This window comes from Naegleria fowleri (assembly GCF_008403515.1).
Source record: "Naegleria fowleri strain ATCC 30894 chromosome Unknown tig72, whole genome shotgun sequence".
NCBI classification, from domain to species: domain Eukaryota; phylum Heterolobosea; class Eutetramitea; order Acrasida; family Naegleriidae; genus Naegleria; species Naegleria fowleri.
In genome coordinates, this window is record NW_025408004.1 from 112,426 (window position 1) to 134,951 (window position 22,526).

A 22,526-nucleotide genomic window follows, 5' to 3' on the forward strand; every position below is an offset into this window, starting at 1 on the left:
TTCATTGAATTGTCAACAAGAGTTGTATCTGACTGATCATTTCAAGTGCAACTCTCTTTCTGATCTTTGTACACTCTTCGGAATGTTACAAGAAGAGTTCCTTTCTAGAATAAGATGTTGGGACGTGGAACAAGACATCGCTATAAGACTTACATTTACAATCTTTCCACTCCTTTCAAAACTTGGTAAAAAAGAAATGCATGAAATGTTAAACGTGGCAGTGAGAAGTAGATTTAACGAGAGAAATAAGAAAGGAAAACATTCACACACAACAAAGGTTGAGTGAAATTATTTACATCCTTAGTTTATTTGTTTTTTATATCGAATGAATGAATAAAGTACACTGAACAATTGGTCGACTTGCTCTCTTTGAGTCATGTATGGAGTGTCGTTTCAATTTTTTCAAATAATTAGCCTAACTAACCCCTTACAAAGGCTTTGGTTGTAGAACCTTAGGGCGGAAAAAGTTGATGAGGAGACGCTGTGAGGAAGTGAGCAATTGAATGATTGGAAGAAGAGTTTGTAGAGGAGTTGATGTCATGTTGAGCAAGTGTGGAATGGATCTCGAGTTTCGCAGTCGACTATTGGCCCACTGTTGGGTTCGTACGAGAAAACACAATCAACCTTGGATTCTAATCAAACTGCCCTGTCCGCGAAGGTAATTCAAACCAACCTGATGTTTCACTTTTGAATTCGAGTTATTTCGTGTATTTGAAATTGACTATTCGAAGATCATTTAGGAGGAGCTGCAACAGTTCTCGATCTGGTCAATCAGAATGCAGCGCATGATTAGTGAAGTTGTTTTGAAAACAAAAAAATGCACATTTAATGAATGAAACAAATTTCTCCTCACGAAACATTCTAGAACAGGTTGATGGATTTGTGAGAAATATTAAACAATTTACGAAACGGACATCCATCATCCGATCTGGAAAAAATTAGGAAGGCGTATGAGTGTGTTTTTAACGAGAAGATCTTCCGATGGTTTTTGTTGCGAATGTGAAGACTTTATTACTAATTGGGGTAGGCCATGTCAGCACATTTATCTGGTGTTGTTAGATCAAAACAAAACTTTTGACTTTGCAACAGATACTAATGACGCCTCAATACTCTACAAAAATGCTGCAAAGCCGCAAGAAATTTTGGATCTCGAAGCAAGAATTAAAATCCTAAATAATGAAAAATGGAATGCAAAGTTGAATGATTTTCTGAAATACAAGAAAAACAAACTCGATATTCATCAACAAGAACTCAAGCAATGCATGTACAATTAATTGACTCGTCTGGATCTTCGTATGCAAAGCGACCTGCAGCCATTATTCAGGAAGATCTTGAGCAACTTCTTTCGTAAGAATCGCTGAAAAAGAATGTCTATATGAATATTACTGCCTCCTAAGCGACTGTTGTGTAAAAGAATAGCCGGATTGAACCGAGCGATATCTGTTTTTCTTCCGATCCAACGCTTCTCTCATTAACTTGGAGAGCAAAATTGAAAAGACCATTGTTGACCAAAGTGAAGCTATTCGAACCATGACTCAATCTATTCGAGTGGCAAGATCTGGATTAAGGGAAGAAAACAAGCCTCAAGGTGCATATTTGTTGGAAGGACGAAGTGGAATGGGAGAAACAGAGCTAGCCAAGCAGACGGTTCTCTAAGGTAGTGAAGATTTAATCACACCAGGCTAAAATGGGAACAAGTGGTAAATTAACAAACGATATTAAAAGACATCTTCATCAAGTGATTCTTCTCGACGAAATTGAGAAGGTTCGTCCATCCATTTGGAATGTTCTTCTTCCAAGTTTCGAGGAGGAAAATTTAGATCAGTGTTGTAATGTGTTTGAAAGTGTAGAACAAAAGATAGATTTCAACAAATAGGACTGTTGGATTCGAAAATTTAAAAAAGAACAGCTCCCATGCCGGGAATCGAACCCGGACCTCCTGGGTGAAAGCCAGGTATCCTAACCATTGGACTACACGGGAATATATAATAAGGGTTTTGGTTAGTCCATTAGTCCTTATATTTTTTTAAAACTTTGATGACTTCTGCCAACAAAAAATTGGTAGAGACCGAATGAAAAATTGACACTCTTGTTGTTACCAAAAAATGTCTTCAAACAAATTCTTCAGAATTGTTCACCAGTCTAACAAAAGCAGAGCTCGTGTTGGTGAAATTATCACTGCACACGGAATTATCGAAACCCCAAACTTTGTGCCAGTCGGAACGAATGGAACACTGAAAGGAATTGACAATTTTACTGCATCAAAAATGTTAGATGTTCAACTCATGTTTTGCAATACCTATCATTTGATGATATATCCTGGAATTGATGCCATAGAAAATGCTGGTGGGTTACACAAGTAGGTGTGGTGCAATTTGAAATTATTGAATTTTATTTTTTTAAATTTCTTATTTTCTTTTTTATTTTTAAAAATTAATATTATTCATGTTGAACCTCAAACCAGATTTATTTCTAGAGATAGGCCCATCATTACAGACTCAGGTGGATTTCAAGTATTTTCACTTCAAACAGTCTATTCAGAAAACTCTCAAGATTCTAAACAAGAAAAAGTGGAACTCAAAGGTCAATCAAAAAACAAATGCTACACAGAAAGTCTCGTTAAAAAAGTCACTGAAGATGGTGTAACTTTTCGATCCTATCGAGATGGTAAACTCTTAAAATTAACCCCTGAAGAAAGTGTCACAGCTCAACATCGAATGGGTTCAGATATTATAATTCCTTTTGATGAATTACTTCCAGAACATGTTCCAATGAGTGTTGTTGAAGAATCTTTAGAGAGAACTCACCGATGGGAATTACGTTCTTTGGAATGTCACAAAAAACTAGCAAGATTGAATCACAAAAATCAACACATGTATTGTGTGCTGCATGGTGGGACGAATTTTGAATTGAGGAAAAAATCAATGGATGTCTTATTGGATGAGTCGTGTTTTCAATTTAGAGACTCTGAGGATGGATTACCAAATGGTTTCGAAGGTATTGCCATTGGTGGAAGTTTGGGATCAAATCGTTCAGAAATGCTTAATGTTCTCAAATTTACCTATGATTACATGGATAAGAAGATACCGACGGGATGTGCAGTACCAAATCATATTCTAGGAATTGGTGACATTGAATCAATTAATTCATTCATAGACATTGGATTTGACACTTGTGATTCAGCATATCCGACAAGATATGCTCGTCATGGTAATTTCATTGTTCATGCTGCTTCTGGTTTCCCATCATCGTTTTCAATTAGAAATTCAAATCATTTGAAATCTCATGATCGACCAATCGATGTGACATGTGATTGTCCTGTTTGTTTTGGACCTGGGGCTTATTCTATTGCATATTTACATCACTTGTTCAAGATGAGCGAACCCATCTATATCACTCTCGCTTCTATTCATAATGTAAGGCAAATGATGATTTGGATGGAAACCATTCGAAAACGAATAAAAAATAATGAAATATAAAGGAAAGTTGGGTTCACAACAGGAGTGTAAAACCATAAGCAGGATGTAAACAAGATGTGTCACTTTATTATTGATTTAAGGTTTGGTGAACCATTTCTTCCGCGAATTGTTGGGGAAATTCAATTTGAATTTTTGAACAGAAAAAACGTTGAACTAAAAAGTAGATCAAACAAAGACTAGGTGATCCCTTTCATGGAAATCAATGTTAACGTTGAAAAGTACTACTGTTTGTGTTATGGTTGATTTTCTTACCAAGTTGATTGATGTTGCTTGAGGTGCAAAACTGCTGTTGCTACCAACAGGGGCTTTTAAACCCAAACAGCTTTGAGTTTCAACTTTGGAAAACCACTCTTGTTATCCTCGGCAATGATATGATATTATTACTCTTAAGCATTTGAAGAGAATTAATCAAATCCGCTAGCTTTGGTGGTCATAGCAATATCATCTCTCGTATCAGTCACAACGTTAGCTCTTTTCTCAAACATTTCATTTTCAATTTTTGCTTGTCGGATTAATTCATTGAGGGCTTCTCGAGATAATGGTTCATATTTCTTTTCATATAATTGTGCAATTTTTTCTTCTACGTCCATTATCTTATTTCTATGCTCTCGTTCAATTCTTGCTTCTCGAAGGTAGTCGCCTTTTTCCGCAGTCTCAACAGCACTGTCAAAGGTTTTGTTCATTCCCTTCCATCCACCTTCTTCATAAATTGCTTTTCCTTCAAAGAGATATCTTCTTTCAACTGGAACAATTTCTTTCAATTTTTCGTCAATGTTCGCAATCTTTTTAATTTCTTCTTGACTTGGTTCGTAGCCTTGACCGTAAGGAATAACACCTTCTGGCAAGTCATCTTGTGCAACAATTTCACGAACTCTTTCCTCCTCTTGTTCAGATAATTGGAAGAAAACAGCATCTTCTCGAATAGTCATATTCTTTTTTAGAAAACTATCATTTTTGTTTCCAGTTCTAGGTGTTGGTCTCTTTCGAGTGAGTCCTTTTCCAGAATCTGCTCGAACTAGAGCAGTACTATTGAATGAAGAGCTTGTGGAACTCATTGGCTTTTCTTGCTTATTGACATTTCTAACGTACTTCATCAAACTTGTCTTTTTAAGTTTTTCTCTCTCACTTTTGTGTTCTTCCATAATTTGGCTAACAAGTTGAGATGTAGTCTTTCCTTTGTTTTCAATTTCTTGTAATAACAAGTCCAGTTTATGAATCTTTTTCATAGAACTTTCAAGAGTGTCACCTGGTTGAATTTCTTGAAGTGCTTCTTCTTTTGAAATAGCATTGGCTTGAGCAAGGTGCACAATTACGTCGTCTTTCATTTCAAATATTTCACTATTGACTGATTTTGTCATGAGTTCAAGATCTTCTGGCAGTTGCACTAAATTTTCTTCAATTTCTCCTTCCTCTGTCTGGATTACAAATTTCCTGGATTTTAATTCCTCCATAAACAACTCCAAGCTTCTTCTAGGGTCATCTGCATTCAATGAAATTGGTACCATTTCTGAAGACTCAGAAAACATAATTGATGAATCCATTCGGGGTGTATCCAAAGTTTTGGCTAACAGATCGCTAACCGTTCCAATATTTACCATATCCGTTGTGTTTTGGGAGGAGTCCTCCGAAGGTGTTTGACTCTCTTTTGTTTCTTCTGATTCGAGTGTTATTTGGGATACTTTTTCCAATTCTTGTAAAGACTCTAACTCTTCTTTCGAAAAATTCAATTCTGAAAGATCTGTCTGGGTTTCATCACCGATTAATCGTTCATCTTTGTTTTTTAAAATGTCTTCCAACTCTAAATCATCCAAAGAATGGATGCTTTCCAAATCAATATTGAAATTAGGAATGACGGTTTTTAAATGTGCGAGTCTGTTTTTTAATTGCAGAAAATCTTCATCCATCATCATGTCCTTCAAGTCATCAACTTTTGATTCACTACAAACTGAGAAACTATCGTCATCATGAACAATTTTTGAAACTGGAGAGGGACATTCGGATCGAGATACTCCCAAAGGAACTTGTTCCAAGCTGGTCAGTGACACATTGACACCTAATTGAGATGATTCTGGTGTGCTTACAGTTCTCTTAGTTACTGGTGTTCTGTGAGTATTCAACTTTGATGAAGGTAAGGAAGTTAAAAAGGCTCCGATCGGCAATTCAAAGCTTTGTGAGGAGTGTTTGCTTGAGGAAGATTCAGCACTAGTTGGTCGCTTTGAACTCTTTGGAGTTGAGTTATTACTGCTATTGAAACTGTCCTGAGGAGAAGCCTGCGATGACGATGCTCTTTTATGAATCGGAGGAAATTTGGTATGTTGTTGTTGATGAAGGAGAGAGGATGAACTTGAAGAGCAAGCAGAAGAAGGTTTCTTTTTCATTTTTTTTGTAGTGGAGTTGAGCGCCAAGTTGACTTCCATGCTTTCAAATTGTGCTTTTCATATTGTATCACGGAGCATCTTGAATGGAAAGCTTTCCATCAAAGAGATCATCCGAGGAATCTTGGACCCAAGCGTTGAATGATTGAGCATTTTTTCAAAAAACAATTTAATGTAAGTTTTTTGGCCGACAACCAACAAAACACACCATACTTTCAGTCAAGTATCGATCAACAATCTAGGGTTATTTGACTCACCTGACCATCTTTTCTGCGAAAACTGCTAGTTTGATTGCATGTCCATAATAATATCTTGTCAAACATAAAATGAGAAGCCATTTTCTACTTTTAGTGATATTGTAAACATGAGCTCCGACAGCTTTGGCTCTGTAAGATTTGAGCGCCATCATCGATGCTATTATTATCCTTGAAAACTCAAAAAAAAATTTGTTGAAACCTTACCGCAAATTTCAAACTTCTCGTTCTCGCCGTTGGTTGTTGTGCACAGAGAAGCCTTCACCACTACCTGCATCTTCTTTTGGTCCCCACTCCACTCCACGATTCGGTACTGCAATTTAGTTTTGCACCGCGCCGTGTGTGAAATTACAAAAGAGGGTTCATCATCATCATCAAAAACAATAACAACAACACGAATATCCGTGTATACCAGACACTCCGCACCAATCCATTCTCTTCAGCAGAGAGATTGAATCATAGAACCCTTCTTCATATCAACAACAACAACGTAACAACAAGGAATCCTTTCTTTATCATTTCAATCGGATTCACTCCTATCCCTTCTTCATATTCAACAAATCTAACTTTATTCCTTTTTTAAAAAACTCCATCATGATGATCCACAGTAACACTGCCATCACAGAAACAAGTACACTGACGTCATCGACGACGATAAAAGATAATAGAAATTCATCAACAACAACGCACTCACAGCCAAAGGATATTTCAAGTGTTGCCTCTTCTTCGAGTACAGATGAGGAGGAGGATACCATCTTGTCAAAAAGTCTCGGCCACTTCAATTCTTCACAAGGAACAAACATGCCAAGAGGCTCTTATCATGATATCAAATCTAGATACTTTATGTCTCTCAATCTTTCTCAACAAAAGACTCCACCTCCACAAACCTCTCCTCTTCCAAACTCTTCTGGTGCTCCATCTGCTACTTCTCCTCGCGCAACTAACAATGACAACACAAATGTTAACAGACCACAGCGAACGAGTAGTTTAAGTGTTCAGTTGTCAAAACAATCTTCAACGACGTCACCTGTTGATAAACAATCTCCGAAAGAGGCCTCCAAGAAACAAACACAAATTGATTTCTACAAGCATTCTCAAGCAATTCCCATCCCAACCAAAGTTTCAAACCCATTCCCAATGATTGATAATAGTGTAGTCACTCCAAATCATGGAACCACCTATGAGCCATCACTTGTTCCAAGTCTCATGAATGATGACACAGCTCCAATGATGTTTGATGGTGACTTTAGTTTTACAGATAGCAGTGAGAGTGGAAGCATTGATTTGGCTCCATTCTTTACAACACAAGTGACGATTTCTCCCAACAAGAACAACACGAGCAGCAAAACAACTCAACTCAAATCAAGTATGAAGTCAACTGCTCCCTCATCCTCAAAACAAAAAGGCGTTCAAAAGAGTGTATCCATGAAGATTGAGACAACGACATCTGTTGTCAGAGATGAAGATATTGATGATGACAGATCGCCTCTTACACCAAACAGAAACATTATTCCTCCTCACTTGCTCAATAACCGATCAGATTTTTCCTTGTACAGACAACAACAAAAACATAACACCAAAGTATATAAAATATAGAATTTCATCCAAACAATAAAGAGAAGAGCAACAATTTTGGCCAAGTTGCACGCAACGCCACAATATTCTTGAGTAGAAAGCAAAAACGAACTTTCTTGAAAATCCCCGCCAAAATCATACGGTTTTCGTTAACGAAAAAATGTCTCGAAAAGCCGTTGAGGATGTTATGCGGATTGAGGTTGAGATATTGGACGCCACGAGAGGAACCAATTCAAGGAGCAGCAGCGTTGCTGATAAACCAGTAGCACTTCCAACAAAAATCAAACCTCCAAAATTGGATTTGCAAGCAGCAAATATTAACACCGGATCTCTTTCAACTCGATCTGTTGGATTGAAATCTCCTCCGACAAGCGGAAAGAAGAGTCGAAACTACACAAACTCGACCACAGCTGAGATCTATCCTCCCATTGCTTCCAACGTAGATATCGTTGCAAAAAAATACACAACAAAACAACCAAGCTCTTCAAATGGGAATGACAAAATGTCAGTTGCAGAGAGAATGTCTCAATATGCCAAACAATCCCAAAAACAGATCAGCTCTTCAAGGAAGAAAATGAATAATTCAAAGAGAGGAGAAAGTGCATCTCCACCATCAATGAATTACTCACTGGCTCCACATCGTTCGCCAAAGAAATCAAGCTCTTCACCTCGATTGTCTTTAACGTCTCCCACAAAATCAGACTCAAGTGGTAAACACTCGTATTATAATAGACCACAGTCAAGTCCAGCAGGTTTGAGTAGGTCTTCGTTCTCTCCTCCAAAGCCTGTTAGAGAACATCCTAATCATATTATCAACACAAATATTCCATTATATACCCCTGGTCCAGGAGCTTACAATGTTGAGACAGCAACAAAATATTTACGACCTTCAACTGCAGTTTCAATAGCAAGGAATCCAAGATTTAAGGATGTAGGAGAAACAGGTCCTGGGCCCAATCAGTACGATCCCCAGAAACCACTTAAAAGAATGCCTTCCCCACGATTTGGTTCGAGTAAGCGCCCAGAAATTGTCAAATCAATCACACCAGGCCCTGGTGTGTACTCTGGGAATGACTCTTTTTTGTCTCAAGTGAAGACCACACCAAGATTTTCGTTTCCTCATACACCTCGAGAAATAGAGAGCGAACATCGAACACCAAGTCCAACAAGTTATGCTCCAAAGTATGAAGTCGTTCAAAAAAAGAATCCAACAGTAGCTTTCACAAAATCTCCAAAGCATGAGAGACCGAAATCTACCTCAGCATACACGCCTGGACCTGGAAATTATGGAATACCAAATTCACCCAAGTTGACAAAAACACCAGCATTCAGTTTTCCAAAGTCCGAGCGTTTATTGGATCACAAAAAGCCTGTAGATGCTCTGTACAATGCGCATTCGTCAACGTTCTCTTCAAAAGGTCCTGTAAAGTTTGGAACAAGCAAGAGGTTTCCAACATCCAATTATAAACCGAACGTCCCTTTCTATCAAGCACAACCTGAATGGAGAACAACAAAAGGAGGTACAATTGGAAGAGATAAGAGAAATATTTTGCAAGAATCAATATCTCGAATTATGCCTGGCCCAGGATCGTATACTCCTAACTTTTCAGCGACAGAACGCTCAACTCCAAAACCGGTCTTGTATTTGACGGGTTAACCTCTAGGTCTACTACTATTGTTGCTGCTTAGATGTGGATTGTTAATAATTGAGTCGATATCAAACTCCTAGGTTTAAATAAATTAATTGCATTGTTTATAGAGTTCGCTGTCTCTCAGCCAAAAAACGTCATGAGTGTCAATAGCTGTTTTGTACAATATTGTATTTTGTCCTTGTTGAATGTGTGGATTGTAAACTCCTCGAAATGCCACTGCCATGTTGTCACAAACAACAATGTCACCTGTTTTCCACTTAAGCCTGAAAACTGGACCATTGTCCAAATGGTTAATAAGACATTGGTTCAGTTGCTTGCAGCAAGAGCAGCCCATTGTTTTGATTTTAGTCTCGGGTAAATTAATGGTGTTGTTAATTTCAGTTGGACATTGTTCTGTCGACGAATGATTGCATTCGTCAGTCGACACTAAAAATCCCGATAGAAGTCCTGTATGCAAATACAATCCTTTTTTGCCTGTAACTGGATGTTTTCTAACAAGTGGCTGAACTGAAGAGCTGCTGGGACCTTTGATAATGCTGAACACCTTGCTTGTCTTTTGCTTAACTGCTTCCTCTAATCGCTCATAAGCCAATTGCAAATCAGTGAAGAGTATTTCATCATCTCTGTTGGATAATGCAGCATTCCAAACAGTCACAGGTGTAGGGCAAATCTCATGTCTATAAGCTCCATCACAATTCCAGTAGAAGAAGTTACCAGCAGCAAATGTTGGCTTATCGATATTATATGTGGTTGTGGTTTGATATTGAGAGGAAGAGGAAATTGGCGAGAATGATCTAGAAGGTTCGTATTTCATTAAAGGGGAATAGGGACTTTGCTGAGCTTGGTAGTATGGAGTTAGAGAGGATTGATTGCCATGCAAATTATATTGTTGTTGATATTGTGGTTGTTGACTTGCATAGTTGTATTGTTGTGTAGTGTAAGGAGAGGTTCCATATTGTTGATAGTTGTGTTGATATTGTGGTGATGATTGCATATTTAAAGAGGGAGAATATGGTGTTTGTTGCATTTGCTGTTGTTGACATGGCATGTTATATTGTTGAGGAGATTGAGGATAGGAAACTTTTTGAGGTGAGTTATAAATACTTTGAGTTGCAGAACTGCTGCTGTTAGTGGAGGGTTGTGGTGATGATGGACATGAGGAAATCAGTGCGCATTTAGATAGAACTCGTTGATTCGCAGCTGTATAGTCTGTAGAAACTATTTTCCAAATATCAGGGTGACCTGGAATGTATGTGTCCAGTTCTTGATTCCACAACATTTCTTGATTGTTGACAGGGTATGGATATCTAGCTGTCTCTCCAAATAGTCTTTCACAAAATTGAGTTTGTTCTGTCGGCGAGAGTGGTTTAGAGCATCTAAACAACAGGATGTGATGTTCAATAAGAGCTCTTCGCAATTCAATGATTTCTAGATCGTTCAGTGATTTTGCTCCATTGCTGATATCAACGTTGAAAATTTCTCTCCCGAACGGTAAAGGTCCACATTGTTGTTGTTGCTTTCCGGTAAATGGACAAGTGGTCGTTATAGAACCAAGCGTACCATACAATTTTCTGTATTGAATTCTGCTCTTTCCGTCATTATTCCCAAAAAACGACGTAAATGTAGAGCACAAACAAGAGCCAAGACAAGAAGGCATGTTGTTCAATGATGACTCTATTCCGAATGATTTCAGTTTATAACCGTTAAGAAGAAGATGAATCTAAACAACAACAAGAGCAAAATTCTGTTAGTGCGCCCTTATTGCTTTGTATACGATTCGCAAGGTTGTTGTCGAGAAGGTAAATTTTTTTCTTTTGCAAAAAATATTTTCAGATCCATTTGGATTGATCAAAAGGCTCTTCAGCCAACAACACCTCCATTCATCTCAACAACAACAACAACTAGTACTACGAAGAAGGACAAACACACTCCAAGTAAAGCGCCATTTGAAATTTTGTGCTTGCTCCTGGAAAGATGCGCATTGTGAGTGCGCGTCATCAGTGAGTGCTGAGAACTTGCAAGCATCGTGCGCATCCACACGTGCGCACAAATCTCGCTGCTGCGAATTTTTGAACAAAATTTTCGAAAGGCATCGGCGGGTGAGAGGATGATAGCACTGATTATGGAGAGTGATCGATTTCTCTCAAATGTACGTGGAGAATAGGATGACAATGATCCAGTCTTTTAGACCAAAACAACGCGGTTTATGGGTGATGAAAACTTATGTGAATATTGTTCCCATTGTCTCAAAGTCGAGTTGATGATTCAATTGCAACCCTAATGTCTTTCAACTTATCGAAAATGCAAATAGCCGATGGTGATGGAAACAACGTACGTGTCACAACCAGTCATTGCTTCATTTTCAATGAAGACTGTGCCTAAGGTTGAAAACACAAATGCAACATCTTAGTGTTTTGATTGAGGCAGAACGATGCCATCATCTCTCTCTAAACGAAGCATTCTAAGGAGAGATTTAACCCTTAAGAGAGATCTTGCCTCTGTCCGAAGTCGGCTTTTCTGCTAGAAGTAAAGAACCTCAATAAAATTTAAGGAAGCTTGATCTTTTTAGCTCTCTCGGCTGTTTGTCTGTTTTTTTTGAAATAATCTCTCAGGTACTTTTGAAGGCCGATGAATGTATATTTGCTTTTGAATAAAACAGTTGTGTGGTGAGTTGTCGTTGCCTGAAAAAGCCCGAGGCATATGGTCTGCGCCAATATTCAAACCAAGAATGTCTTGCATACATTTGTGGCCATCAACACACCACAACTCAAATGCGCAGAAATAAGGGTGACCAAAAAGGCATTTTTCAAAAGGGCAACTTCTTCAAGTGTTCACTATTTCCATTTTAGACAAATTAAGGCTTTGACTATGAAAAAAATACCATCAGATCGACAACGCTTTTCAATCGAAGTGTTTGAACCTGACCATATATTCTTAACTAACATTGATCACACTAAGAAAAGGCTATCTGGAAGTATGGAACCACTTTCAGCTCATCCCCTCTATGGAAAGAGTCATGATCATGACGTTGAAGAGAGTAATTGGGATCAAACCAATTCTCTTGAGCAGGTCCATTTGGAACACGAACCGTTGCTACATCAACAACACCATCAACAACTCGCAGACCACAATCAAGAGAATGGCTTTTCCGACAAGAACCTTTCACCGTCCCACTCTGAAAGAAAAGGTTTTCGAATTTATAAGGACCCCACAACGAATCATAACTCAACTGCTTCTGGGACGAACTGCTTTCATAAAGAGGAGAATATCCATAATTCCACATCGTCTCCTGGAGATTTCAATAAGAATCTGGAGCATGTTTCACCTAATACATCATCACCAAGCAATCATTCCAATTGTGAAGCTGCTCTTCTACCAATGATTGCAAAACGAATGGATATTCCAAATGCTTCTTCATTGAAAGATCATATTCAGTTGACCTCTGAAGTTCAATTCATTGTCAAGTCTCCGCAAAGAACAGAAAATCACCCACATGATTCATTCTCAGTGAGTCAGGTTCTTAACAAAGCAGGACTACCCATTAAGAAGAAACCCAAATTAGGAAATCATTGGTCAAGGTCATCCATTGAGAAATTACCTCTATATTCTAAAGGTGCTTCAAGTCCCTCCAATCAATGCTCGAAGGATGAAGTTTCAACCATTCCAAACACAGAGCCAACCTTTCATTCACCGGTATCAAAACCGACAATTCTCACCAAACATCCAAACTCACTATCAAGACTCCAAGCTTTGTCCATCCCTAAAAAAGTTACCCATGACAAAGACTTCTTAGTACCCGACAATTATGTGGATGTTTCATCGAGTTTTCCAAATTCATCTTCACATAATATCAAGCAGTGGCATGGTCTTTCAGAAAAGGACGAGTACGTTCATTCATTGATATCGAACTCTCAGGATGAAGAAGAACTACACAACTTGAAATATGAGCTTGGATCTATGATTTCATATGAAAATAGTAAAACCAAACCACCATTACTAGAAACAATGGAAAATTTCATTCACAATGAATTACAGTACCTCAAATCACAGCTAGTACAAGACAATAACGAAATGGAATTCCAAATAGCAAAAGCCCAGGTAAGTGACTTGTTGGCATGATTTGTTTCATAATACTGATTCACAAATTCTTTTAGGTGTACAAGGAATGTATGAACATTTTTATTGATCACTCCAAAACTTATGGTCCAATCTTGTCCACAGTTGTTCATGAGTTTTCAACAACCATAGAATATTTAAGAGATCACCTTATGTCACTCTCAAAGAAAAATGAAAGTATAAATATTAAAGACGAGAATGCGGTGAAAATGCATCGTCTTTACAGAGAAACATCCAATGAAAATACATCACTCAAAAAAGAAAATGAAGAGTTAGAGAAACAGGTTGCAGTTTTAAAATCAAACGAAAAAGCTTTATTACACACTGTAGACAAGCTTGGTATGGACATTAAATTGCATGAAAAAAGAATGATTGACGAAATTAAGAGAGAAATGCTTTTGAATGATGCCATACAGCATCGAGAACTTAGGGAAGTGGAGATTACAAAAAAACTAAACGAGATGAAATCTGCAGTACAAGAGAAAACAAAGATGGAACGAATGTACTTTGAATCCATGATTGAACTTGATAAAAGAAAAGATATGGTTCCAAAAGGAGATTATCAAAAATTAAAAACAATGCATGATCAATTGGAAAAAGAGCTCGAGTCATTAAAAGTGAAATTTTGTCAGGAACAAAGAGTGAGCAAGTTGCTGCATGAAAAGGTGAATGAAGTCATGCTTACCAATAATGTCTTAGAAGAGAAGTTACTTGATCTTTCAAGATCACATACTCCAAGACCAAAGTGGCAAGAGATTAGACAAGGTCTAAAATTAGACTCATTACCTCTTGATTCCTCCACAGCAGGAAATGTGAATCAACTGTTGCAACGAATGACGAAACTTCAAGCTCTCATCAGAAAACAGCAACGAGAATTACAAGAAAACGCTACAGCATTAGAATTTTTAAAAACTGAAGACATTATCAAGAGTGGGATGTATTCCAGCTGTTTTATCGGACAAGGAACAGGTCCAAATGTCCCCAAGTATCTAAGATTTAGAGGAAAAGTAAGAAATAAGAGATACAGAAAGAAAGAGATTATGAATGTATTGAACGAAGTGTGGAAATTTAGAGCAAAATCGAGAGAGAATCAAAACCAACCAAGGGAATCCTTTGACGATTTCTTTGATGGATTTATAAGCATGAAACTTGGAAAGGTGGGGTCGATCAGAGCAGAATTGGCATACAATATTGTATTTGGATGTGAACATTATTCTTGGGATATGGATTGCTGCTTGTTCCTGAAAATACTTCGAAACGAAATATCAGAGCTTGCATATTTTGCAATGAAAGACATGATTGACAAGCTACACAACGCATTTGTCAAACTTGACGAGACAGAAGGAGGAAGAGCGAAAGGAACAGTTCTAAAAAAGAATGCCAACAAACTAATTGAAGTATTCTTCCAAGGAAAGTTAGAAGAAGACATTCTCAAATTGAAAGGTTTGTTTCTTTGGAATTTTCTTCAAGTTGTCAATTTTTGTTTTTCACATGTGTTTTTAGTGGACATGCACAAAGACCAACCAAACCATGTCATGAACTATGAAAAATTATTTCAACCTGATTCTGATGGTTTTGATTCGAGGTTTCTCACCACTGTAAAACGACAATTCATTTCAGATGTTGAAGAGTATAGCATTGACTGTGCAGAATGGCTTCGAAAGAAAGAAGAGCGTGAAGGCACACTTTCTGTGAGGCGAGTGTATGAGATTTTTGATAAAAAACAAGTGAGCAAAAACTCATTGGAAAACACGATTCGAATTGGTCTCGATCTTGGGCCTGAAGAGGACATTTGTTGGGAACAACCTGTGAACATTGACACCTTTATGAAAAACATTCAAGCGAAAATGTTACTCACAAGAACAACCTATTCGGACAACTCAGACTCATCAGTCTCTGATTTTGATATTGAAAAAGAATTGGAAGCAATGGATGCAAATCAGGAAATTGAGAATTAAGGCTTTTTTAAATTAAAAAAGACTATTTCGTGTACAACTCGACGTCAGACGAATGCATTCTCATTCACATGAAAAAAATGTCAAAAGCAAGAAAGATCGAAGCATCCAGCAACAGCAACAGCAGCAATTCACCCACCCACTCCATTCATTCGGAGAAGAGAAACAAGTCGAACCGACAACGGTCATCATCCTCTCGAACCGATTCAGCAAGTTCTTCGATTGAATCTGAAACTCGTCACGTGGTCAATGAAAATCCTCATAAATCTCCTCTTGAATTTTTATTGAAACGAGGAAGAACAGAAGATTTTCAAGTTATTGCTTGCAATAGTTTTTCACCTTCTTTTGAGTTCTTGGATTCTGTTTCCGTTCAAGAAAAATCGAATAAGAAAATTCAATACATGGAAGGAATTGATGCTCATGGCATTCGTTCTAATGTAGAGGCTTATTCGATCGATATGCATTGTCGAAATTTTGATATATTTGCATCTTGTGAAGGAAGATATGTTTTCATTTGGAAATTAAATTCCAATGGACCTCAACTTGTTCATACCATTAAATTATGCAATCATGATCAAAGTATGAATCTCTATTGTATCCGATGGGGAGTTTGGAATGATAAGGATATTCTTGCAGTGTGCGGAGAGCCAAATTTTGTCATGATTTATGAAATTGATCTAATTTCTAGTGATGATGGAAAAGTCCAATATATTTCCAACTTGTTGGGAGAATTGAAAGGACATGGAAATTCTGTCTATTGTCTAGCCTTTCATCCCGATATTGGAAATGGTTTGATTCTCACTGGAAGCACCGATGATTCCATACGACTTTGGGATTTAAATTTAAATTTTGAAACCATTGCCATCTTTGGAGGTCATGGAGCTGGAATTTGTTGTTTAAGTTTTCATGAGAGTGGAAATTATTTTGTGAGTGGAGGAATGGATAACACATGTCGAGTGTATCATGTACAAGATCGAGTGTGGAAGTATCGAACATTCAAAACAGAATTTAAGCAACAAGTTGAAACTTCCAACAAACTCCATGAGGCTTTCATGAATGAACCCTCCATGAGGATGATGAATGAAACTCAACAACCACAACAACAACCACAAGAAAGATCATGGTTGAATGAAACTCAACAACCACAACAACAGCAAGAGGAAAGAAATGGGTCTTCCTCGTCTTCCTCCTCCAGTTCTTGTAGGTCTTCTTCAATTCGAATTGAACCCATTTCAGTTCCAATTTTACAATCCAAATGTACCTTTAGTTCTCATAAGGGTTTTGTTGATTCATGTCTATTTATGGGAGATGTGATTCTCTCAAAAACATGCACCTCTGAACAATCCACCAATGATCCAGGTGATTCTGTCATTGCATGGGTTCCAGATAGTGTCTTCTTTGAACAAGATGAATCATCCTTTCATATTACCTCTGAGGAAGATGAAGTTTCTATTGTCCATCGATTTAAAGGAAACTCATGCACGTATTGGTGGTTGAAAATGGCACTCAGTGATCGATATTTGGCACGTCCTCTCCAACATGGCACTGTTGAAATCTTTGACCTTACTCATGTGGGGAGAGCATTCTTTACATGTCCTGTGATGCGTCTTGTGCATCCTTCGAATGACTCGGAAGAACAACTCATTCGAGAATGTGTGTTTTCGAGAGGTGGCAAGTATTTGTTGGTCTTGCAACAATCGGGACGTATCACAAGATGGGCTGTGAAGTAGTGAATTTTATATTCAGTTGAGGATTGTGGTGTCATGAGACACTTTGATGTCATGATTCATTGAGACATTGAGACACTTGAACATAATGTACATGACCACACGCTTAAGAACGATCGTTTAGTTGATGTGTGAGATGATATTTATTGAAACACTTTGATGAATTAATTCATTGTAATTGAACATGCTGTGAAGATGCATTTGAAGTTGTCGTGTTTCGAGTCATTGAGTCATTCTCATTGTTGTGGTTTTTTCGAGGACGACCTCTTGGTCGTTTGGGAAGAAGACCTTTCTTGATCATGAGCTCTTGTTTCAACATTTCTTCAGTGTGTTGGATGAAAATTGGTGCATGATCTTGTTGTTCGTCACGAACAAGAAATTCAGACATAAAACTTGTGGGTACCAAATATGGTTTTGAAGAGAGTTTCTTTTGTCGACATGATGATTTCTTTTGAATGTCCTTATCTTCAAGCGTTGGAATTTCATGTCGTTGTTGTTGTGGTTGTTGGGTCATTGGTTTCTTCAAACAGTTTGAAGGATTATGCTCATTGAGGAGAGGAGATATTGTCGTGTCATCATCCTTTCGATGCTTTTGATCGGTTTTCTCTGAAGAAAGAATGAATTCATTCACATCACTTAGAAATGGTGAGCTCGTTGAGGATTGGTAGAGATCATTCATGGATGATGAAGGTAACACGACAAGTGGTGTGTTGTGGAGGGTATGATTAGGAGAAGCATTGGGAAAACTCGAGGCGGTGCTTGTGCGTTTCAATGAAGAGCAGTCTGAAGAAGGTATCTTCATGGACTGCCAAGTTTGTGCCACCGAACAAAGATTATTTTCTACAAACTGGGAATTTTCTGGAGCATTTGTAGTCAAGGATGCATCGATTCGACTTGTATTCGTTTCTGAATGATGTTCTTGTTGTTGTTTAGTTGACAACTGGCAGGTGGACGAATTGACAGAGACTTGGTTTTTCATATTGAATATTGCCCATAACATGAACCATTGATCCTTATTCAAGACATTGAGAGAAGGTGAATGTTTTTCATTGCCACTAACTGAAAGGAAGGGAGGAATATTCGAAACAATGTCATTATTGACATTTTGATCCATATTTTCATGTTTCCAATGGTTGCCTATGGATGATTCAATTATATTTGATTCATTATAAGGACATGAAAGTGAGTGAGAGGAGGTGTTCAAGAGAGAGAAGATATGAAAAGGAAACGACGACGATGAAGATGTTGAATTCATGTCGTTGGTGTTTTGCATTTCTCCATTCATGGATGAAAGGAATGAAATATTAAAGGAATTCATTTGTGTGTTGAAAACAATAGAGAAAGAGAGAGAAATGGTTGAAAACAGCTATTTTCTTCTTCTACATCTACTATTCACCCTGATGATGATGCTATTGAATGATTTTGTAGTACTTCGGCGTGTCAACCCACGTATCGAAAATGCACAAATTTTTTAAAAGGAAATTCCGTATATGATCTAGGGCATTCGTTGTTTCGTTAAACTATTCCTTAAATGTTCCTCAAAAACAGCTGGAAACGCGTTTGTTTCCTTTATAAAGCCATGGTCGCATCTAATTCTGCACCGGCGTATATTCGGATGGAAGTTGAAAAACAACATTTTGGGGCTCAACTGAAAAGAAACCATCCTCTCATCTCATGTTCACGAGATCAACACAAAATCCTTTTTGGCAAGTCTCCAATCAAATGCCATCACCAACATGATCGTTCAATCGTATAATTTTCACCAAAAATGTATTTACATGATCAGAATGGCTTTATTTTTGAGCTGTTTGTGTTTGATTAGCAGTCACACTAGTCTGTTGTTGTGGTGGTTGAGTTTGTTGAGTGTGTTGACTCTGTTGTTGGGTTTGTTGACCTCCTTGTTGTTGTTGAGCATTTCCACCTTGTTGTTGAGAAGCACCTTGTGGTTGAGTTGCTCCACTTCCTTGTTGCTGACCTCCTTGTTGTTGTTGTTGACCTTGCTGTCCAAAGAAGCCTTGAGCTGGATTAGGAACATTAGGAATATTTGGAATATTGAATGTTGGAGGTTGTTGCAAGTTTGGAATATTTGGAATATTGAAGGCACCATTCATTGGACCACTGCTACTACTACTACCCTGTTGTTGAGCAGCTCCACCTTGTTGTGGTCCAAATTGAGGAACTTGGAATTGAGGTGGTGGTGGAATTTGGAATGGAGGGCCTTGTTGTTGAGCACCACTGCCTTGTTGTTGTCCTTGTTGTCCAAAAGATCCAAATGGACCAGATGGTACTTGTTGACTCAATGCCAAATAGGAAATTCTTGAAAGAGAATTATCCAAAGATTGATACGCTTGAGCATAGTCCGACCACTTTTTTCCGAGAGCAGCTGTTGACAATCGATCAGCAGCATCCACAATAGAAGAGGCTAAATCATTGGCACCTGGAGGACCATAAGCAGAAGCATGAGCACCCAATTCACCAGCATGAAGTCTCGTTTGATTGGCAAAGTAGGAAGCGAAGGATTCCAATTTCGATTGTTGGTCTTGTCCTGCTTGTTTGGATTGTTGTTGACTGCTTCCTCCTCCAAATAAGGCATTGGGGTTCACTCCATTAATGGGATCAAAGAGAGGATTGAAATTATTGCCAGAACCACCGCCACCACCGGTATTTGAACCACCGCCACTCAAGAGTCGAGCACAATTTCCAACATATTCCAAATCGACAGAGACCAAATTGGCACCGTGATAGAATGGATTGAAACCATAGATTTGTCCACTGAATCGAAGTCGTTGTTGATTGTTTCCTGCTCCATTGCTGTTATAACTGGCAGTGTATGGATTGTAGCCACTACTGTATCCATAGGGATTGTTACCACTTCCATAGGTTGAATAAGGTCCAATAGCACCTCCCATTCCTCCATATCCTGGATAACCAAATGAATTGCCACTCGAAGGTAAATAAGGAAGGCTATTAATGACACCACCATAACCACCGAATGGATTTCCTCCTAAACCACCAGTTCCAAAGAATGGACCTGAAACACCACCCAATCCACCTGTACCATAAGGAAAGCCTCCATAACCTCCAAAGAATTGTCCAGAACACAAGGTGGACAAGACCAATGAAGTGATCAATAGAGTGGAAATGACCACTTTGAAAATTGTTGATCGCCGTTGCATGTTATTTCGATCGAGTATGTGGCGAATGAAAGGCTATTTAATAATACTCTTGTTGTTATGTTTCTTGATGGGACAAAATTGATGAAAAAGTGTGTATTGTAGTTTGCCAAGGGTGTTTTCAACGTCTTATCAACTGCTTCTCTTTTTTTGATAGTTTTGAAAGCATTAGGTTTGTTTGCATTCGCTTTTGAAATGAATGGTTTTTGAGTAAATTCCACATTACGGCAGGTTGACATGAAAGCCATCTTGCTAGAGTTTGATATGTCCAGATTTTGGACATGGTTCAAAAATGACCTGAGGATAATTGTCTAAAAACACTAAAATAGAACAATGTCTGCTTTTGTTGAAAGACATACTAAACTCAGAGAATTCGGCGCAGTAGAGGTAAAGTGGAAATTCAGCAACGTTATTCAAAAGTAGGGATGAGTGCCACGTCTACAATATTGTATGACATCGATAATAGAATAATTGCTTTATTACTACCTACCAGGAATGTATGGATGTCCGGTTATAGACACTCACCAAGTACCCACTACCTATTTGATTGCATAACCATGAACTAGTTATACCAAATTCCCGCTATCTATTTGATTGCATAACCACAACCACCACAAAATGAGAGTCTTGTTTGTAGGCCAGATGCAGGAATGAGCATTAGTGCAAAGAACGAGAGCACAAGAGGAACACATTGTCGAGTAACACGTGGAAATGTGTGTCTCAATAATAATGCATTATTGAGACACACATTTCCATATGTTACTCGACATGGCAAACTCAGCACTGAAACGACACTGAAGCAGGAACTTTGGCATACAGGAAGAAAACAATAAGGTTGAGGAACCAACACTTGGACACATAATATGGAATAGGAATGTTTAGAGAATACACATGGATTTAGGATTCAAGGAAAGTCGACAAAGATCTATCTTCTGTCATCATATCTTCTTCCACCACGATCATCTCTTCTACGTTCTTCATATCCACCACGTCTGTCACCACCACGTCTATCGTCAAATCTGCCGCCACGATCATCTCTTCTTCCGCGGTCATCAAATCTTCCACCACGTCTATCGTCAAATCTTCTTCCACCACGTCTATCACCACCACGTCTGTCATCAAATCTTCCACCTCTTTCTTTTCTTTGTTTCATTCTGGTGCTCTTTTCTTCATTGACTTTAATATTAACTCCTTGGAATTCGATACCGTCCTTCTTGAGTGCCTCCTTAACTGGATCGGTTGAAGTGAATTGGACAAAGGCGAAACCCTTCTTCTTGCCTGTGTTATTGTTGAGGATTGATAAATATTGTTGGAAAAGTGTCAGGTGTTTAACGAATTAGTCCAAATTGATGGCATCATCAAGCGGAATCCATCATCACATAAATAAAAATTAAATACAAAACAAACAAATAATTTGATGATCATCAAACAATCGTGAGTATCACCAACATACCATTATTATCTTCTGGCATTCTAACTTCTTCAATATCACCACAGTCAGAGAACAAGTTACGGATGTCATCCTTTGTGGCAGAATCAGGCAAATTACCCACGAAAACTTGGTTGGTTCTTCCAGAGAATTCATCTCTAGCCTTTGATTGTTGTAAAGCAACATCTCTTCCATCCATGTTCATAGCCTTCAAAGCAACAACTTTTTGAGCAGATTCAACGTCTTCAAATTCAACAAAGCCATATCCTCTAGATTGGTTACGTTCATTAACTGGAATGTTGACTCTAACAATATTACCATAGCTTGAAAGTCTTTCTCTGATTTGATCCTCGGTGGTGGAATATGGAAGGTTTCTGAGCATTACAGTGTATGGGGCCCTAGCATCATAGTCATACTTTTGCTTCTTGTTGTTATCCTCATCTTGATCTTGTTCATCATCATCCCCTCTCTTTCTCTTTAAGAGGTTATCGTCTTCGTTTTGGTTTTCTTGTTGTTGTTGTTGTTCCTCGTCAGAGTATTGGTTTTCTTCTTCTCTTGGCATGGTGTGATGGTGTTTGTGGTGGTTGGTTGATATTTTTTTCAAAGTTTTTTTTAACGACAAACGTTTTTGAGCGTGAAAGACCTGCAGTGCTCTCTTTGGTAAATGGGTGATTGCGTCCAAACAAATGTTACTCATGAGTTTGAGTTTGTCTGTTGAATGGAACAAAAACAGGACATCCAATCATAGAGATTGGAATCTCACATAATTTTCAATGGTTGAATGAACTCAA

At 38.1% G+C, this 22,526-nt stretch overlaps 10 protein-coding genes across 10 annotated transcripts; 5 read left to right on the forward strand and 5 right to left on the reverse strand.

Annotated features, from left to right (window-relative positions):
• Positions 1 to 2,105: 2,105 nt before the first annotated feature.
• FDP41_009642 (uncharacterized protein) lies at positions 2,106 to 3,479 on the forward strand (the record flags this gene model as incomplete). Its single annotated transcript, XM_044713622.1, has 2 exons — positions 2,106 to 2,359; positions 2,465 to 3,479. 2 exons carry the CDS (start codon positions 2,106 to 2,108, stop codon positions 3,477 to 3,479), a joined length of 1,269 nt encoding a protein of 422 aa, XP_044556661.1.
• A 404-nt stretch (positions 3,480 to 3,883) lies between these two features.
• FDP41_009643 (uncharacterized protein) lies at positions 3,884 to 5,857 on the reverse strand (the record flags this gene model as incomplete). Its single annotated transcript, XM_044713623.1, has 1 exon — positions 3,884 to 5,857. The coding sequence occupies one exon, from the start codon at positions 5,855 to 5,857 to the stop codon at positions 3,884 to 3,886; it is 1,974 nt and encodes a 657-aa protein (XP_044556662.1).
• An 845-nt stretch (positions 5,858 to 6,702) lies between these two features.
• On the forward strand, positions 6,703 to 7,704 carry FDP41_009644 (uncharacterized protein; the record flags this gene model as incomplete). The annotated part of the gene is made up of 1 exon (XM_044713624.1): positions 6,703 to 7,704. One exon carries the CDS (start codon positions 6,703 to 6,705, stop codon positions 7,702 to 7,704), a length of 1,002 nt encoding a protein of 333 aa, XP_044556663.1.
• A 139-nt stretch (positions 7,705 to 7,843) lies between these two features.
• On the forward strand, positions 7,844 to 9,340 carry FDP41_009645 (uncharacterized protein; the record flags this gene model as incomplete). Its single annotated transcript, XM_044713625.1, has 1 exon — positions 7,844 to 9,340. The coding sequence occupies one exon, from the start codon at positions 7,844 to 7,846 to the stop codon at positions 9,338 to 9,340; it is 1,497 nt and encodes a 498-aa protein (XP_044556664.1).
• An 83-nt stretch (positions 9,341 to 9,423) lies between these two features.
• FDP41_009646 (uncharacterized protein) lies at positions 9,424 to 10,992 on the reverse strand (the record flags this gene model as incomplete). Its single annotated transcript, XM_044713626.1, has 1 exon — positions 9,424 to 10,992. The coding sequence occupies one exon, from the start codon at positions 10,990 to 10,992 to the stop codon at positions 9,424 to 9,426; it is 1,569 nt and encodes a 522-aa protein (XP_044556665.1).
• Positions 10,993 to 12,035: 1,043 nt separating this feature from the next.
• FDP41_009647 (uncharacterized protein) lies at positions 12,036 to 15,409 on the forward strand (the record flags this gene model as incomplete). Its single annotated transcript, XM_044713627.1, has 3 exons — positions 12,036 to 13,433; positions 13,490 to 14,894; positions 14,955 to 15,409. 3 exons carry the CDS (start codon positions 12,036 to 12,038, stop codon positions 15,407 to 15,409), a joined length of 3,258 nt encoding a protein of 1,085 aa, XP_044556666.1.
• A 77-nt stretch (positions 15,410 to 15,486) lies between these two features.
• On the forward strand, positions 15,487 to 17,136 carry FDP41_009648 (uncharacterized protein; the record flags this gene model as incomplete). Its single annotated transcript, XM_044713628.1, has 1 exon — positions 15,487 to 17,136. The coding sequence occupies one exon, from the start codon at positions 15,487 to 15,489 to the stop codon at positions 17,134 to 17,136; it is 1,650 nt and encodes a 549-aa protein (XP_044556667.1).
• A 166-nt stretch (positions 17,137 to 17,302) lies between these two features.
• On the reverse strand, positions 17,303 to 18,451 carry FDP41_009649 (uncharacterized protein; the record flags this gene model as incomplete). Its single annotated transcript, XM_044713629.1, has 1 exon — positions 17,303 to 18,451. The coding sequence occupies one exon, from the start codon at positions 18,449 to 18,451 to the stop codon at positions 17,303 to 17,305; it is 1,149 nt and encodes a 382-aa protein (XP_044556668.1).
• Positions 18,452 to 18,926: 475 nt separating this feature from the next.
• On the reverse strand, positions 18,927 to 20,309 carry FDP41_009650 (uncharacterized protein; the record flags this gene model as incomplete). The annotated part of the gene is made up of 1 exon (XM_044713631.1): positions 18,927 to 20,309. One exon carries the CDS (start codon positions 20,307 to 20,309, stop codon positions 18,927 to 18,929), a length of 1,383 nt encoding a protein of 460 aa, XP_044556669.1.
• A 922-nt stretch (positions 20,310 to 21,231) lies between these two features.
• On the reverse strand, positions 21,232 to 22,297 carry FDP41_009651 (uncharacterized protein; the record flags this gene model as incomplete). Its single annotated transcript, XM_044713632.1, has 2 exons — positions 21,232 to 21,584; positions 21,760 to 22,297. The coding sequence occupies 2 exons, from the start codon at positions 22,295 to 22,297 to the stop codon at positions 21,232 to 21,234; spliced, it is 891 nt and encodes a 296-aa protein (XP_044556670.1).
• Positions 22,298 to 22,526: the final 229 nt, after the last annotated feature.